Source organism: Anabrus simplex, chromosome 3 (genome assembly GCF_040414725.1).
Source record: "Anabrus simplex isolate iqAnaSimp1 chromosome 3, ASM4041472v1, whole genome shotgun sequence".
In the NCBI taxonomy this organism is placed as follows: domain Eukaryota; kingdom Metazoa; phylum Arthropoda; class Insecta; order Orthoptera; family Tettigoniidae; genus Anabrus; species Anabrus simplex.
The window spans coordinates 132,684,712-132,704,262 of record NC_090267.1 but is presented as its reverse complement, the minus strand read 5'-3'; the positions used below and the strand labels follow the sequence as shown (position 1 = coordinate 132,704,262).

The window sequence follows — 19,551 nt, the reverse complement described above, 5'->3', positions numbered from 1 at the left end:
CGCCACAGGCGCTGCACCGTGGACACATCTCTATGGGTATCGGCTGCGATTTGACGAAGCGACCAACCTGCCCTTCTCAGCCCGATCACCATACCCCTCGTAAAGTCGTCTGTCTGCTGGAAATGCCTCCGTTGACGGCGGCCTGGCATTCTTAGCTATACACGTGTCCTGTGGCACACGACAACACGTTCTACAATGACTGTCGGCTGAGAAATCACGGTACGAAGTGGGCCATTCGCCAACGCCGTGTCCCATTTATCGTTCGCTACGTGCACAGCACAGCGGCGCATTTCACATCATGAGCATACCTCAGTGACGTCAGTCTACCCTGCAATTGGCATAAAGTTCTGACCACTCCTTCTTGGTGTTGCATTTGCTCTGTCAGTCAGTGTATAATTATCCGTGAATCAGTAAGAGAGTTATGAAGGAAACCGTGATATATTGTTAAAAAGGCGGGAAATTTTGAACTTTTTATTTTAAAATGTTATAATTAGAATTTTGACATTATTGAAGTTGCTTCTGATTGCTCTTAAGCTTGCCTATCGTGGGGTATGTGCAGCATTTGTCAACAACGTTTGTAGCATAGATAACAATCGAATGAATATTGACCTATTTTCCCCGTGTTGAGCTAGATCTTGACCCTTAACATTCTAATGCTCCCACCCACAGCGGGTTCACCTGTTTATCAACGGTCCATTCCACTGTTAATACATATTTATCGTTGAACGTTTTCTCTTAAAACACATTGTGATTTGGACGTATAGCGAAGCACACGCGTACTGTTAATTTTGAAGAAAGGCATACTCATGATGGGAAAGTGTCCTGTCCGTAAATTACCTTAGGATTAAACGACAGAACATCATTCGTGAGATGATTGCCAACGCTCTCCGAAGGAAAGGACCACAGGTCCATGAAGAGATACATTGCCTTGCTGAAGAAATCTGTAAACGTAAAATCGATATTATCTCCCTTAACAGGAAGAGATCTGAAGCAGAATTATTGTTCCCACTGTTCGGTTTGAAATGTTAAGTAAGCAACATGAGGAACAGGATAAAGAAAGAAAGAAAGAAAGAAAGAAAGAAAGAAAGAAAGAAAGAAAGAAAGAAAGAAAGAAAAGAGGAAAAACGAAAGCCATTTATGAACCCATGATACCATATTTCTTAGACAAATCACAGTCACTGGTCTCTTCTTTGGGTCCAGAGGTACCATTCCATTTTCTTTTGTTGACTGGAGAAAATGTTACAAATTGGGAAAGAGCCTACCGGACAAAAATGTGATCAATATTATAACAAACTCTGTTGCTACCCTCAGATATCATCTTTATGACACTGTAATTTAGTTATATTTGAAACCATGCCGGTATTTTATCAATTGAAACCAAAATGTGTTATTCTGTGTTTTAATTGCAAGCTTAATCAGAGCCGGATTGTTAAATAATAATAATCAGGCATGGTGAGATGTCTCGTTACCTCAATTATTGAAACATCCTCGTAGTTCCATATTTCTTCCAGTAATAGTCAAGAATTTATTTTCTGGATAGCCCTCGCACAGATGGGTCATTTTTACCAATAAAGTAATTTTTATCTAAATACACCAGCGGAAAATGAAAGCCCAACACTAGGAAGACACTAGTTTAGAGAAATACAATGTAGGGTAAGCAATTGTCTAGGTAATATATGGATTACATTTTCCATGTCACAGGATCAAGTATGCACGAGAAGGCATGTGACATGGCGGTACATTAATAACCGCTGTATTCGCCACGATTTTGAATGCAAGCATGCAAATGTGCGTGTATTGTGTCGTGCAAGTACCGTATGTCATTTTGTGGGATGGAGTTTTGCGCCTGTTGCATTTGGTCAGTCGAATCAGCAACGGATATTGGACGACGCTGGATTTGTCGTCCCATAATGTCCCATACTTGCTCAATGGGCGAAAGGTCTGGTGATCTCGCAAGTCAAGGCAAGCGGTCGACAATCGGTAGGGCACGTTGGGTTACAGCAGTGGTTATCCCGTTGTAAAACACCCCTTGGATACTGCAAATGCATGGCAGCACGACCTGTTCAATCACCAGTCTGACACACAGATCCCCTGTCAAGGTTCTTGGGATAGCGACGAGAGTGCTCCTGCTGTCAAAGCTGCTGTAGGTCCAGCGTGTCGACGCCGCAGACAGCTTGGTTCCAGGCGTTCACCTGGCCTCCTTCTTACCAACCTATGGCCATCACTGGCACCAAGACTGGCAATTATTCACCTCTCTAATAAGGTCAATACTGCACGGAACTATATCATTCGTGTCGCCAGAAATCTCGCGCACTTCCCTACGCGCGACGATAGTGCTGGTCACATTTTCAGCAATGACAATGGCAGCAGATGTAATTTACCACCAAGTAGCGGTCTTGCATCTTGCTGTGGGTTCCAGACCATCAATAATAATAATAATAATAATAATAATAATAATAATAATAATAATAATAATAATAATAATAATAATGTTCTGGACCGCCGTCAAAAAGTGCGTTCCGCACTGGAAACGGGTCCTGGCCGGGTAATGACTACGATTGCAGTCCGGCCGCGGGTTCTGTACCGCCAAGACACCCAAGACGACACCACGCTGGATCTCCTCAAGGATTTGATCCATATTAAAAATGCTTATAGGAAAAAATGGCAATGATTTAGGGACCCAACTGACCGGGTGGAATACCTGGACCTAGCCCGGGAAGTACGAAATCGATTGCTGGAAAGAAAGATTGAAGAATGAGAGGAACTTTGGCGTAATCTCTCAGAAAACAAGTCAGATCACGAATTTTGGCGGATTCTCTCAGAAAACGAGTTAGATCGTGAATTTCAGCGGATTGTATATAAGACGTTAAGCATTCAATTATAAATTTCATTATAATACCGTAGCGAAGCACGGGTATCTTGCTAGTGTGAAAATAAATGAAGAACTAGTCTTCATAAGTTTGAAGTTCACGAAATAGCCTGTGATCCTTCATGCTTTGGTTGATTTTGAGCCCATTTCCTTTACCCACTGTTTAATCCGAGCAAATAACAAATAGATTTCTTCTTCATCAGAATCACACGTACTGAAAACTGCGCAGTACAGAGAACAACCACTTGGCCGTTCTCTGTCTGGTGTCCCGAAGCCGTCGAAAGAAATGGTTTCGTGTGACACGACACGACACGACACGACGCGGCGGTGTACCGCATTCTGTCTGATCGAAATCGGCAGAACTGTATGTATCTTTTACGGTTAAGAGGCAGCAGTGTTCATCCATAAAGTTAATACGAGTTTTTCTTATACGGAAAATATTTTATGTGGGAATGTCCGTTGTAGACTCAGGGAGGTAATATCATGCTGAATATTTAGAAATTCGAATGTCCAGTGATTCGTTGGCTATAAACGAAGATTGTGCACTTTCATTTTGTATGTTTACTTATCACCAACTTGTCGGTTGATGATAGCCACAAGCTCTAGTGGCTGGACGTAATGGCAAAGCATGATGTTTACAGAGCATGTTCTTTCACACTTGCTGGATACAGTGGTAGAACGTTATACAGTACCTACAACGGTGTTGTTATGTTTACAGTGCTCTCATGGTACCAGTTGAACACAGTGGTAGAGTATAATGTTTACAATGGTGTTCTTCTGTTTACAGCGTTCCCTCCTCATCCATCGCTGACGGCCCAGTACGATACTGGCTGACCGAGCTGGCTACGGTGGTCGAGCCCGAGTGTACCACCACGCTCCAGAGCAAGTCTTTGGCGGCAGACCTGGGTCGGCAGGTGGCAGTGATGGCGGCGGCCGCTACGGATACCGTGCACACACTACAAGAAAGGACAAGGCTCATCTCCCAAGAGTTCGCCAAGCTCTGCCGGTGAGTGATAATACATAAGGAAGACAACAACCAGGTGCAGGCCTGACAATAATTGCATTGCATTGATTATTTTTCCTCTTTTACACCCTCATAAATGTAATTTGCAATATTACATTTTAACATCCTCTGACGTGATGATTATAGGTGTCCATTGGATCATCAGCTGGCATCAAAGCGAGCGAAAAATCTTTGAAACTAGATCACGCCCACCCTCCAACCATGCAGGCCCACCCTCCAAGTGACACAGACGGCCTTCTTCAAAAGAAGTATTGTTGCCAAATATAGTTTTACTCCTCAGCAATGAGTTTAAGTCAGGTACGAGCCGGTAATGGCTAAGGCAAGTGCTTAATTACAAAGACTGTCGGCTGGAGACACAATTGACGTGGCGACTATATCTCCAAGCACTTCTCTTTATAATAATAATAATAATAATAATAATAATAATAATAATAATAATAATAATAATAATAATAATAATAATAATAATAATAATAATCACCATTACGATTACATCCTTTAATGATTATGCCGAATAAAATGAGACGAACTGCCGATAATTTATCACGTTTCCTAGAGACCTACGCTACGAAGATCATTTCGAAGACTGTTATAATAATTCCAAAAGATGTCCGGATCCATGGCTAAATAGTTAGCGTACTGGCCTTTGGTCACAGGGGTCCCGGGCTCGATTCCCGGCAGGGTCGGGAATTTCAACCGTCATTGGTTAATTTCGCTGACATGGGGGGCTGGGTGTATGTGTCGTCTTCATCATCATTTCATCCTCATCACAACGCGCAGGTCGCCTACGGGAGTGAAATCAAAAGACCTGCACCTGGCGAGCCGAACATGTCCTCGGACAATCCCGGCACTAAAAGCCATACGTCATTTCCATTTTTCATTTCAAAAGATGAGAATTAGTAACGCTACCACTCTTAAGTATAATAAATGATATTTTCCTTCTTTACCACGTGCCTTTCTATACGCTTCTATAAGCATATACTGTAAGTCTATAAAGCCTTACCTTTTCCTCAACAAAGATACACGGTAATTATAATAAATAAACGTACATTTGAATATTAGATTTAAAGACCATCAGACTAATAACGGAAAGATAATAAGTCTCCTTTTTTAAAGAAGTCGAAACATACTTGCCTTTCGTAGGATTAATAAACTGACGCTTAGTGTACATTTTGATTACACACTGATAAAGGATTTCACAAGTAGCCTACAAACTGACATAGTGATGATGGTGTTTTAAGAGGAAGTTCAACTGGGCAATCACTCTCCATTAACACTAAACAGAGGGAAAGAAGGGAAAGAAAGGGAACAGCCACTATGGACGTAAAGATGAGAGAATTCCTAGACCTTGTAAACCTAATACCATCGGGGTCGGAAGAGACCAAGAATTGGCCTAGGGAGGTTGGATAGGAGAGATGAAAGTGAGGAGCTGACACAAGTAAGTGAGAGCGATGTCAGATTCAGCTAGTTGACTTGTGGTTATCAACGTGCGCTCCCAAGATGAGAGCTCTAGGGTGGGGGACTTACGTACATTAGTATTACAAAGCTGTCATCAAGACAGCCGCGGTTTCGAATCACAGACGATGTTCGTGATATTTTTGAAATGAAAAGTCACGGCTCAGTAGTTCGGATTCCATGTAAAGATGGTGGTAATTTTTGTTTTATGAGGAAGTGCTACTAGGTAATCATCCTCTCTGAACAATTAAATTGAGACAAAAATAAAATCAATTTATTTATTCAATGGAGGAATTTGAAAATTAATTATAATAGGACAAACATTATTTTATTAAGCCGGAAAGGTCACAAACGCACCCCTGAGTAACAGAAAACTTAAAATGTATACGCCTTTGATTAATCCACTCTCACACGTAAAATGAACGACGACATCAACAGTATTCGCGCCATCGGCTAGTGTTAAGTTCAAGTGTCTCCTTCAGGCCGAGGTCTTAGGCCGGAGAGATCAGCGCAGTCTGTGAGAATGTGGGCCATGGTAAAGTCGGGACCACAAGAACACACTGGGGAGTCTTCCCTCTTCAAAAGGTAAGAGTGCGCAGATCTTCCATGACCTATCCTCAGCCTACGCAAAACTACGGCCTCTCTCCGTGAAGGCCGGAAAGAGGACTGTCACACGATAGTTGTCATTTTGGAAGCCCCGTGACAATGATCACATACAACTAAAATCTTGCTTAGGTCATGTTTTAAGGTAGTCTCTCGAATGACCTAGTCGAAAACATTTAAAACTATTGATTTTTACATTCATCATTCTCAAGCAAATACACATACTTACATGTATCTTTTCTGAAAAGGAATCTGTTTTACCCAGAGTGATGAATGAAATACACAGGCAGTACAAGTCTAAAAATTACAATTTTGGCCTCTTCTATGCATTTTCATTAACATGTAGATGTGCCGTGGCTCATTGTTCCGAGATCTCAACTAAGGTAGGTAGTACTTTCAATTGTTCAAATGTGGCATCTCCGTGTCGACGCTTCATGCATGTTAAAAATCTTTAGAACAAAATTCTAACAGTCCGGAGTCTGTTTTAATGAATAACAATTGAAGGGATGTTAAACAAATAACATTATTTACTCTCTCTATATAAGAGTTGTTAGGTTGAATAGAGTACATTACGCAGATATGTTTCATGCAGAGTTAAAATGACTGAAGGCTGCATTCGGATCCTCTCCCTTGTTCGAGAATGGTTCTATCATTGAATTAATTGGTCGTAAAAATATATTTCCTTAATCAGTCCTATTCACTTTATATAGTTCGTAGACGACAGCATAATGTCTACAATAAGCTCTCTAGCCAAGGGATAAACAATGGTGTTTAAAGGTTGATTAATTAGTAGAATACTATCCTGGCAAAGATACGGTTTCAGATACGATTCCTGACCGTGGCGTGCCACTGCACTACACATCCTTATCGCACTTACTTAATATGCACTACACAACCTAATGGCTAAAAACAAATTTCGTGCAGTTAATTTGGTTGTGAAAATTCATTGTTCATGATTTGTTTTGTCCTCCTCGAAAGAAAGTGTACAGTAATGTGATTTCAGGCACTACTATTACTACTACTACTACTACTACTACTATACCATTTGTTGTTCGCAGTGGAGTCCTGTTAGTAGTGTAAAGAACTTCAGTTTCTGTCATTAAGTTTGTTGACGAATTTCAGGCAACTGGAGCTAGGCACGATGGAGCACATCGGTCCCCTAGTACAGAGTCTTGTGGGCCACATCTGCGAGTTCCTACGCAAGAACGGTCCACCTGAAGACGATCCCTCGTTGGTGGCTGCTTGCGACAGGCTGCGAATGGACGGTGCGCAAGCCACCCCCGACAGGGATACACTCACGTCTGACGTCACGACGCTGGGCCACACATTCACCCGCGTCGTGGATCAGGTCCTCACTCAGCACATTACGGTGAGTTTATTTATTTATTTAATATATTTATTGTATAACTTTTAGTGCCGGGAGTGTCCGAGGACATGCTCGGCTTGCCAGATGCAGGTATTTCTACTTGACATTCATGGGCGACCTGCGCGTCTGGGTGTGGGGGATGATGATGGTGATGATGAGATAGAGAGAGAGTGAAGCCCGGTGTCGGCACGTAGCCTACTCCTGTATAATAACACCAAGGGGCCTGTTCAAAGCTGTACGTCCCCATCCGACGGACGAATCACCATCAACAGCATCATATGCCCTCGCTCCATACCAACACTGAGGAGATTTTTTGAATTTAATCCAGGTTTTTGACATGCAATCATGCTGATGAACATGTTTTTCGACCAACGGGACTCGAACCGGCTAACCACGGTGTATAGGCTACGACCACAGTGCAGGCGGCGAGCGGAGCGTTGCCGCTATCGAAAATTTGAAGAGTGGGGAGGAGAGAGCGGCTGTGTGGACATCTAGCAAGAGTCAGTCAGCGGCGCGGCGTCTCCCCTGCACGTAGTGATTAGATGATGGCAGTTTCAATTTTCTCGTTTGTCTCTGCTTTTAGAAATGTTTTATCTAAACTGAAGAATTCGACGTAGGACTAGGAGAGAATTTCGTGATCATCCAGTAAATAAATTACGTGAAATGCATGGGGAATTTCATCATTTATATGGAGAACTGAATTGGTTTCCTGCTAAGATGTTTCAAATAAACTTCTATGTCCATTCAAACTTTTGACTTCTTTCTAAAACTTAAGGCGCGACTGCAGAAGCAAGTCACCAACTTCCACAGACCCATAAAAGTCAGATGTAATGACGAACACAAGTTTTCATATTGGCAATATGTGACAAAGGATAATAATATTAATTAAACAATAATAATAGGGCGTAAAATAATAATAATAATAATAATAATAATAATAATAATAATAATAATAATAATAATAATAATAATAATAATAATAATAATATGTTGCATTAAATACAATATTGTTTATGTCCATAACCGTGATTGATTTTTAACTGAATTTATCTCGTATATTTAAGATCGTTTCAATCTCTTTCCAGGCTGCCCTTGTCACTAATAGGTTTTCGAAATTCTTCTCTCTGTCGTTCCAGAGGAAAGTTCAGGTTTTAACTTCAGAAATTAGCACTTTCATCACCTCCCTTATTAATTCACTAACAGTCATTGCGAGCGGCGCAGCTGAAATCTCAAACAGGAGTGAGCGGCTAGCGGCATGCAGCGTTGTCCTTGAGCCAACTTCCCCTCCAAAATGACGCGCCGCTGGCACTATGGCCACATGCATTTGCTAACGCAGGTTTGAGTCTCATCTTTGCCGCCACACAACGCAACGCTCCGCTCGCCGCCTGCACTGTGGCCGAAGCCTTAGACAATATAGACTTGACGCCTTGACGATCATCGCCACCAGGTGGGCTTTTACGGTGAGTATGCACCACACATTAACTGATCCTGGAGATCCGATGTTCATGACTCTTATATTCGACCAACAACTGGTTGAATTGGTTGGGCACTCGTCTCCTACGCTTAGGACTGCGGGGTCATACTTTTTTCGCAGTCGGACCGTGTCACTATACTTTAATAATAATAATAATAATAATAATAATAATAATAATAATAATAATAATAATAATAATAATAATACCGAGCTCGATAGCTGCAGTCGCTTAAGTGCGGCCAGTATCCAGTATTCGGGAGATAGTAGGTTCGAACCCCACTGTCGGCAGCCCTGAAAATGGTTTTCCGTGGTTTCCCATTTTCACACCAGGCAAATGCTGGGGCTGTACCTTAATTAAGGCCACGGCCGCTTCCTTCGCACTCCTAGCCCTTTCCTGTCCCATCGTCGCCGTAAGACCTATCTGTGTCGGTGCGATGTAAAACAACTAGCAAAATAATAATAATATTTCCATCAGACTTATCCACGCAGCTCCTGGGTCGTGCATCAAAAAGGTTATTATTACGGTGGGCTCGCCACTCCCATTGGCTGAATGTTTCTATCTTACTACTAAGATCGTATTCAGAGCAGTAAGAATGAAGACTGAAACCAATTAATAACAATGTTCATTCCATAATAACTAGACTCAAGATAGAAAGACCCTGTTAGAAGTGTTCATTTCAGGGCCTCCAGAGTCAAGGAGAAAGATGTTGAAGACTTAACCGTGGGGAGTATCCATGATCAGTATAAAGCCGTCCCCTTCGTTAAAATTATTCGACTGTTTAGCAATTTCGATCACCTCACGAATGAGTCAGTTCACGAATAAGTGTAAAACGTGTCTCCTTATAAAAGACAGATGGCACATGAGACTTCTCTGGCAGGTAAAAACGCGAGTGTCTGCTATGTTCCTTTCAACCCTCGTTGTTACCTTCCTCTATATATATACAAGTTGCTTTACGTCGCACTGACACAGATAGGTCTTACGATGACGATGAGTCAGAAAGTGGCTAGGAGTGGTGTGAAAATGGGAAACCACGGAAAACCATCTTTAGGGCTGCCGACCGCAGTGGGATTTGAACCCACTATCTCCCGAATACTGGCCACACTTAAGCGACTGTAGCTATCGAGCTCGATCCTACATGTTTGGCAAACATAAACAGATCCACAGGAACAAGGAATCATATATTTCAGCCCCCATGTAATGGCGAGGATAGGGACTTTTCCAGCTGCCGAAGCCTGTCGCACTTTTCTGGGTCAATAATTAATGACTGATGGATGAAACGAAATGATGTTGGAGAGAATCGCTGGAATGAAAGATTACAGGGAAAACCGGAGTACGCGGAGAAAAACATGTCCCGCCTCCGCTTTGTCCAGAACAAATCTCATATGGAACGACCGGGATTTTAACCTCGGAACCAGCGATGAGAGGCCGGCGCATTGCCGCCTGAGCCACAGAAGCTCTGATGATACTATAATGAAGAAAGTCAGTAGGTATCACGTTCCACTCACTACTCTTAAGGTTTTCAGAGACGCCGAGGTACCGGAATTTTGTCCCGCGAGCGCGAGGGTTCTTTCACTTGTCGATAAATCTACTGACATGAGGTCGACGTACTCGTATTTGAGCTCTTTCAAATACCACTGGACTGAGCTGCGATCGAACCCTCCAACTTGAGCTCAGGCTCTGCCACCTGAGCTACTCAGCCCGGCTCACTATACTTCATGGCAAGTTTGGTCTTGATGATCATTATTGTTCTAAGTGAAAGTATAACTACTATACGCGAACCTTTTCTTGAGCACGATTTTTACGGGGTGAGGAGTAAGGAGGGAGCATTGCCGGTTCCGGTTATACTGCCAACTGGGTGGAAATGGAATCTGAATTGAATCGATAATATGATCGATCGATATGAATTTTCTAAACATTTATTATCTTACGTCAACAACTGTGTCACACATACATTATTTAACATTATATAATATTTCTCGATGCGAATCTTGTTACTAGCATGAATTGTATGGTTTGGCTTTGCTGTGTAAACAACAACAGTACTAGTTCGTAAAGTGTACACCAGATGTCGCACAGCGATGAATAAGCGATTCATAGTTTGTGTTTCAAAGGTTGCCAATATGGATGTCGAAGTGTCGAAGATAACCGAGGTCTACCGATTCAGCACTAAGGAGCTCAGGGCTCAAGAAAAGGTTCGCGTACAGTAGAGAACCCCTATAGGAAGAGCTCTGAACCTTCGAAGAATTAAGATATCGATAGAAGAAAATAGAATATTCCCTAGGTCTCGCAAAGCTGATGCCGTTGGCGTTGAAAAAGAACAAGAGTTGACCAAGAGAAGTAAGGGAAAACGATCCCCTTTTAGGACAAAATTTCGGCACTACGGTGTATCAATCCATAGAAACTGATGGGATGTTAGAACACATGAACTATTACTCTTATTCATCACTGTTACAATCATATTATATGAACCTCTACGGGTGGGGGCGGTTGAATACATCCACGGTATCTTGTGTCGTAAGAGATGCTAAAACGGGTAACTTCCAGGGACTCTCTACTTGAGAACATGGGTTGGCGACCACGGGGCTCGCAGCTGAGTCTTTTAATGCTTCCATTTACTTGTCCCGGACTCCTTCCTATCTGACCTCTCTAGGTTTGCGAAGCGAGCAAGTGGCTGCGCGGTTTAGGCCATGTAGCTGTGTGCTTGCACTCGGGAGATAGTGGGTTCGAATCCTACTGTCGACAGCCCTCAAAATGGTTTTCCGAGGTTTCCCATTTTCACACCAGATTGTGGGGCTATGCCTTAATTAAGGCTACTGTCGCTTCCTTCCCACTCCTAGCTTTTTCCTGTCCCATCGTCGCCTTAAGACATATCTGTGTGACGTAAAGCATTGTAAAGAAAATAAGTTTATGAAGCCTAGGGAGTCTTTCATTTTCACGCCCTCCGTGTCAGGTACTTTTCTTTCGCCGATACCTTTTGTTCTTCGAAGGGTCGGACCTATTTCTTTTTCATTTCTGATTAGGGTCAAGAGGTAGTAGTTATCCATTTGCACTTCCCCTTAAAACAATAATCACCACCACCATCGCCACGGTCATATAAATGGGCTACGTTTACACAATCGATCTGTCCTGTCTTGTTCTCTATCGATATCTTACGCTTCTGCTTGTCTTGGCGTGGTCACCAGTATTGAGCTATTGATATAGCATTTGTGTATATGAATATCGTATCTTGCTTCAATCGCTAACAATTTTTTTTTTTTTTTTTTTCAAGTACATTGAAAGTAAAGCGGCCTGGCCTTTGCTACAGTAAACAATTCTTTGTACCGCGCTATTGTATCTTCTTCTAAAGGAGACTGCAGCCTATTATAAAGTTACCTCATTATGCATGTGTTCATTACATGGAATTTTAATTAAATGAACACTGACTTACTAGACACACACGCCCATTACACGTGTGAGTAAGTAAAGAAACAAAACCAGTATTAAGTACACGACTCTAATTATCAGCTCCAATGGCGAAGGAAATGAGGAAAAACCAACTAAAATATACACTTAAATGTTGCTCAATTACATAATATGTCTTTCGCCGCTGTGCGTACTATTCATTACGCACTAATTTTTCCCTATTGAAATTATCTCATTTCCAATCCTTACAAATGAAATATATTCATTTATGAGTTACCGTAAATGCCGCCTTCCTCAACAAGGACCAAGCCGGCCATCTGGAGAATAAGAGGACAACGGCTGAGCTACTGACGTTGGATCAACACATATGGCTGACTGGTAGCTCCTGAACGGAAAACGTTAATTACTCTACTTTTTAAGCAAAAGGTATCCAACTTTCGTCTCGTTTTTCTACAGGACCGGGAATGAAGTGAGATGAATCTGCATAGCGAGGTTTTACGACCGGATGCCCTTCCTGACGTCAACCTCATCAGAGAGTTTAATGAGATGAAATGAATGATGCGATGTATGATAGTGGGAAGTATAATCATTATAAAATATCAAAGCCATCTTATTAACAGTGCTGATGGTAGTGAAAATCCACAGCCTATCTCCAGTCATTTGACCGGATCAGGAATGGAATGAATGAAGCCCCATCTAGCGACGAGGATGGGAATTGTGCCGGCTGCCGAAGCCTGTCGCACTCCTCTGGGGCAATCATTGGCGAAATGAAACTATATTGGAGAGTGTTGCTGCAATGAAAGATGACAGGGAAAACTGGAATACCCGGAGAAAAACTTGCCCCGCCTCCGCTTTGTCCAGCACAAATCTCACATGGAGTGACCGGGATTTGAACCACGGAACCCGGTGAGAGACCGGTGCGCTGCCGCCTGAGCCACGGAGGCTCCACTGCTGATGGTAGTACTTATTATAATTAATCATATACAGTCGTATCAAGTAAATCCGCTACGTTATGATACAATGTTAATTTTTTGCCTGTATTCAATGTGCTAGTTGTTTTAAGATCTTCGCAAATTGGCTGATGATGACACTTAAAATGTGTTGAAACCGGTCCCATTAAACAGGTTGTAACTACTTTTTACCATCTTATTACGGAGTATTGAAAGGTGGATCCTAACCTATAATATTGTACATCTTACAGTAAATCATGGCGTCATCGTGCTGTACATTAAAAAGTTCTCTGTTTTGACCTTGACGTAATTTTATTTATAAGCCTGCCTGGTGGCCATGGTCATTAAGGCATCAAGTCTATATGGTCTGGCACCGAGGTTAGCCGGTTCAAGTCCCGTTAGTCGAAGTAGGAAGGGTGACGGTGAAACCCGGTGCTGGTACATAGCCTACTCCTGTCAAATAGCACCAAGGGGTCTGCTCAAGGCTTAACGTCGCTACCCGACGGATCAATCACCATCAATGTCATATACTCTCACTCCATATGAACACTGCAGAGAGGTTTGCAATTATTGAATCCAGGCTATTGGCACGCAATCTAGTGATTAGAACAAAATTGCATACCACCACTTCTCCCACCCTGCCGGCCAATATTCTGATGGTGAAAACTTTTTCGACCAACGGGACTTGAACCGGCTAACCTCGGTGCCAGACCATATAGACTTGATGCCTTAACGACCATGGCCACCAGGCAGGCTTATAAATAAAATTACGTCAAGGTCAAAACAGAGAACTTTTTAATGTACAGCACGATGACGCCATGATTTACTGTTGCGAACTTCACTTGGAAGATTCACCATTGTGTTCTATGAGAAGTTATGTAGAACTCTAGTCACATTTTAATAAACAGATTGATTTTTTTTAACAATGTGCTTTACGTCACACCGACACAGACAGGTCGTATGGCGACGAAGGGATAGGGAGGGACTAGGAGTGGGAAGAAAGTGGCCGTGGCCATAATTAAGGTACAGTCCCAGCACTTGCCTGCTGTGAAAATGGGAAACCACGGAAAACAATACTTAGGGCTGCCGACAGTGGGGTTCAAACCCACTGTCTCCTGAATACTGGATACTGGCCGCACCTAGGGAATCTGGCACCTGGGCGACTGCCCTAAATACAGATCAGTAGTGATCGATTGTATTGATGTTGCCTTCAGCGACTGCAGCTATCGAGCTCGGAAGAAGAGATTGGACAAAACAAGAAACAATAACAACTTATAATTTTATAATATCTCTGCTTAATCAGATGTAATTTTTTGTTTGCGTTTGTATTATTGTTAAAGTACTTTAGATTAAACAAATTTGCAAAATTCGTTTCAGTCGTCTTGCCGCGAGCGTCTCCTCGATGCCTGTTGCCAGGCTGAATGAATCTTGAGGAGTTATGTAATTTTGTATCGAATTACTTCTAGTTTATAACCGTTGTTTCTAAGATAAGATTAAGAGCTGATCTTTTTCTCATTTGTGGTTAAGTATAAGACAGAACTATGCATCCTAACTTCGCCATTACTAATAAAGACAAATATAATTATAATAATGGTCCGCCTCTGTGGTGTAGTGGTTAGTGTGATTAGCTGCCACCCCCGGAGGCCCAGGTTTGATTCCCGGCTCTGCCACAAAATTTGAAAAGTGGTACGAGGGTTAGAACTGGGTCGACTTAGCCTCGGGAGGTCAAGTGAGTAGCGGTAGGTTCAATTCCCACCTCAGCCATCCTGGAAGTGGTTTCCCGTGGTTTCCCACTTCTCCTCCAGGCAAATGCCAGGATGGTACCTAACTTAAGGCCACGGCCGCTTCCTTCCCTCTTCGTTGTCCATCCCTTCCAATATTCCCATCCCCCTGCAAGGCCCCTGTTCAGCATAGCAGGTAAGGAAGCCTGGGCGAGGTACTGGTCATCCTCCCCAGTAAAAAAATGAAATGGCATATGGCTTCCATTGCCGGGAGTGTCCGAAGACAAGTTCGGCTCGCCAGATGCAAGTCTTTTTATTTGATTCCCGTAGGCTACCTGCGCGTCGTAATGAGGATGAAATGATGCTGAAGACACATACACCCAGCACCTGTGCCAGCGAAATTAACCAATTAACGTTAAAATTCCCGACCCTGCCGGGAATCGAACCCGGGACCGCTGTGAGCAAAGGCCAACACGCTAACCATTTAGCCATAGAGTCGGACATCCTCCCCAGTTGTATCCCCCGACCCAATGTCTCACGCTCCAGGACACTGTTCTTGAAGCGGTAGAGGTGGGATCCCTCATTGAGTCCGAGGGAAAAACCAACCCTGGAAGGTAAGCAGATTAAGAAAGAAAGAATAATAAATAATAATTCATAACACATGAAATTTGTTCATCCGGTAAACTAGTAGCTGATATAGATGTTGATTCCCATAAGGCAAATGAGACAGTCTCTCATAGTGCATTGGCACTGCAGGTGGCTCTATGTAGCCTACACAGTGGCCTCCACGGTATGCACTAGCCATGCGTCTTAGTGGGTGTGCTATTTACCAACTGATGAGCCCAATTTAGCACACTGGGGCAAAATGCTGGCAACCAGGAATGAGTTAGCTGGAAAATTTATAATGTCCAATAATGGACCAACTATATTGGTATTATAAACTAGTAGCTTTCGGTGAAAAGTCTTAAAGTCATATTGACCGATGCTCACAAGCCCGGAAAACTTCTAATCTCAGTGTGATGTCGGCCATGAAAGTTAGAGCTGTTATGTTCAGTTAGAAAATTTTGTAATGGTGATGGCTCTTCCTCTTTCAGAGAAATAGATAACATGTTGACAAAGCACGACTTGGGATGAACATTTTCGTAACAGATGCTCTGCGTTGCCACCTTGATTCATTTAGAGTAACTGACCATGCTTACTTTCCTATCCTCAGTGGCGAAACGCAGTTTTCTGAAACCTACCTCCAAAAATATATTTCTTTATTAGACTTTGAAAGGAAAGTTTATCTGGGATACCAAAGTTGTTATTGACTGGAATAATAACGAATGACAATTACCAAGTGAGTTGGCTGTGTGGTACGTGTCGTGTAACTGTAAAATTGTATTTGTGAAATCGTGGGTTCGAACTCCACCATTGGTAGTCCTGACAATTTGCGTAGTTTCCCATTTTAATGCCAAGAAAATGCTGGGGTTGTACCTTAATTAAGGCTACGGCCGGTTCCTTTCCCATCCTGAACCTTCCCCATCCAATAGCCATCGAAAACCTAAATGAGGTAATGTAATGTTAAATAATTACCCAAAATAAATAAATAAATAAATAAATAAAAAGCACAGGTGTATATCAGTCAGCACATGGTACTAATGATCACCTTAATCCTTGCCTCCCAAATCAGACAAAAACGGAGATAGGTCATCAGCGTTGTTAGCCAAGAAACAAGATGTGAGGGATATTGTAAACTTCCTGACAACACAGAGTAGAATAAAAGAATTTGAGTCAAAACCTTTGAGTACCTCATCTCATGCTATGGTCTTTCCTAATAAAATACTTCTTCTTGTTCTTTATATTGTCCTATAGGGCCTACACACTTTTCCATTAAACTTAAGTGGTTGTCCCATGATTAAAAGATGTTGTTTGTTGCTATTTGCTTTACATTGCACCGACATAGACAGGTCTTATGGCGACGATGGGATAGGAAAGGCCTACGAGTTGGAAGGAAACGGCCGTGGCCTTAATTAAGGTACAGCCCCAGCATTTGCTTGGTCTGAAAATGGAAAACCAAGGAAAACCATCTTCAGGGTTACCGACAGTAGGTTTTTAATCCACTATCTCCCGGATGCAAGCTCATAGCTGCGCGACCCTAACTGCACGGCCAACTCACCCGGTTATTAAAAGATGCAGAATTTTGGCTATATGTAGTGAATGTTAGCATTTAAATTTGTACTGAAAGCATAGAAGTGCAGCCTTTTATGAGCAAAGTGTAGTTAAATCTCCGTTTATTCATTAGTAAGAAATCTCTTATGACTATTTAGCTTATGGCTCCAATAACCAATCTGGTATAAGAATACCACAAACTTTAACCAATCAACAGGTGTCTATCGCCACAGTATTATAGTTTTATTATTATCACTTTTGTGTTATCGCAATTACAAGCACTTGTTGTCCGGCCCCATGGCTAAATGGTTAGCGTGCTGTCCTTTGGTCCAGAGGTCCCGGGTTTAATTCCCGGCTGGGTCAGGGTTTTTAACCTCCACTGGTTAATTCCAATGGCTGGGTATGTGTGTGTGTGCTGTCTTCATCATTAGAATTCATCATAGGTAGGGCCCCATCCTCACAGATATGCAGGTCATCTATATGGCATCAACTCGAAAGACCTGCATCAGGCCTCTTCGGGGGCCACATGCCATTATATGAAGAGTTTGGAATATTGTGAAATTAGGCAAGTTGTGTGGTAGGGCATGTGCAGTCCTATCGTAAATAGTAGAGAACACTGTAAACACACAGGTAATTCTGTTGTTTGATTACAATACAGCATATGTCACTGTCTACTGTCTGTGTTGAGTCTGGGGTGAACTAGGCCATTTCAGGTGATAGCAGTGTATAGAGTGCAGTACAAGCTTCATCTAGTGTTTATGTTTCATGTGCAATGTGTATCTCCCAATTTGACTGAGCCAAAATTGTGGCATTCACAAGCAGAAGTATCTACTTTGTAGCGGTTAGCCAAAGTGCAATGTCAAAATGAGGGAAAGGTACCGCGAGACCAATGATGTGACTGACAGACCGAGGAAAGGTTGACTAAGGGTGACAACGCCATGTCAAGATCAGTATATCAGCATAATAGTGCAAAGGAGACCAAGACCAATTTAGACTGCTCAGCAGTTATGAGATCACTTCTTCAGGGCAACCGGGGCTGTGTATCTGCACAAACTGTTTGCAACTGGCTGCATAGTGTCCAATTATTTGACTGATTTGATGTGTTCCATGTTAAGAGGAGAAGACAGAGGCATTCAACGTCTTAATTGTGGGGGTGGATGAATGGTATAATGTCATGTTCACAGATGAAACATGAACACCACCTAGGCCAGGTAAACATTGACAAAGGGTGTGGAGATGTAAAGTACGAACACGTTCAAAATGTGCATGCATTTGGAGATTGGGATTAAATGTTTTGGGCAGGGATTATGCATGACCGCCATACACCTTTGATACCAATTCAAGTGAAGTTAACTGCCCAGTGGTATACCGATGAAATTCTTTGACAATTTGTACAACGCTTTAGTGATGAAAAATGGTGCTGAATTCGTTTTAGTCAATGGCAATGCTCACTCTCATCGATGTGCATCAGCGAGGAACTTCATGAGAAAGGTGCGTATCACCATATGAATTGGCCAGTTGATTCACTGGATATGAACTGCATTGAGCATGCATGGGACAGGTTGAAGACTGCTCCTTTTTTATCGTCTTCAACCTCCACAGACACTCCCAGACCTCATTAGAGTTGCCCAATTGAATGGGACCTTCTTCCTCAAGATGACATCAATGTACTGATCGCAAGCATGCCACAGTGTGTCAGACATCTTAACAACTTAACAATGGCACAAGAGGCCATACACGGTACTAACACAGAGTGAAGAAGGAAAAACTTTCACTTAAAAAATAGAGACAAATTGTAACCTTTTCATTATTACTGTTTATTTGTGTTAGATATTTGGAAGAAACACATTTGAGTTTGTGAAAGTTTACTTTTCTGGGTTATATGCGTCTGTCATACAATAAACAACATTCTGTAACTTTATTATTGCATTGCATCCGTGATATTCCAAACTTTCTTCTGTGTTGCATATAAATTCATCAGAATAGTACACTGAAACATCTTCAATATTACACATTTGACCACAGAATGCACAATCAGCAGGAGGTAACTGTGTCATTCTGTAGACCAACATATTGGAAGACTAGAGCTCAAAGAGTTTAAATGCAAAATAAAACAGTTTATCTTCCAGCCACCTGTGAAAAGCGTTGATAAAATTGTCATGGCTGCTATTTGAGGGTCTGCAAACATACTCCAATCTCATTTATACTGACCTGCTTTATTTCATCATATAAAGACACAATTTTTTCCCTTGAAAATTATATATTTATGTGTGTAATGTATTATTTTGTCAGTCTGGCAACCCATTCATGTGGGAAGTTGTTGACATAGTCAATAAATCATTATTATCCTTGCTGAAAGATTTGTTCCCTGTTTAGGTTATGAAAGGTCTACCTATGTATTTGATTTGTTTTCTATTTCCATGTCCTATTATCATTACATATTTAATGTTGTAGTTTTCGCTTAAGCCAAAATAAATACAACTCGAGTCCCAGATTCTCTTGAGATTATTACTAGAGCTCTCGCTGTATTACTAC

General features: G+C 42.0%; 1 protein-coding gene across 3 annotated transcripts in view; it reads left to right on the top strand.

Annotated features, from left to right (window-relative positions):
* The window catches only part of insc (inscuteable), a 296,952-nt gene that overhangs the window by 261,973 nt on the left and 15,428 nt on the right, over positions 1-19,551 (top strand). For all 3 annotated transcript variants that reach the window (XM_067144206.2, XM_068227023.1, XM_067144207.2), the window contains exons 3-4: positions 3,657-3,875; positions 7,074-7,320. In XM_067144206.2, the coding sequence (XP_067000307.2) occupies positions 3,657-3,875; positions 7,074-7,320 (466 nt within the window). The remainder of the gene's footprint in view (positions 1-3,656; positions 3,876-7,073; positions 7,321-19,551) is intronic.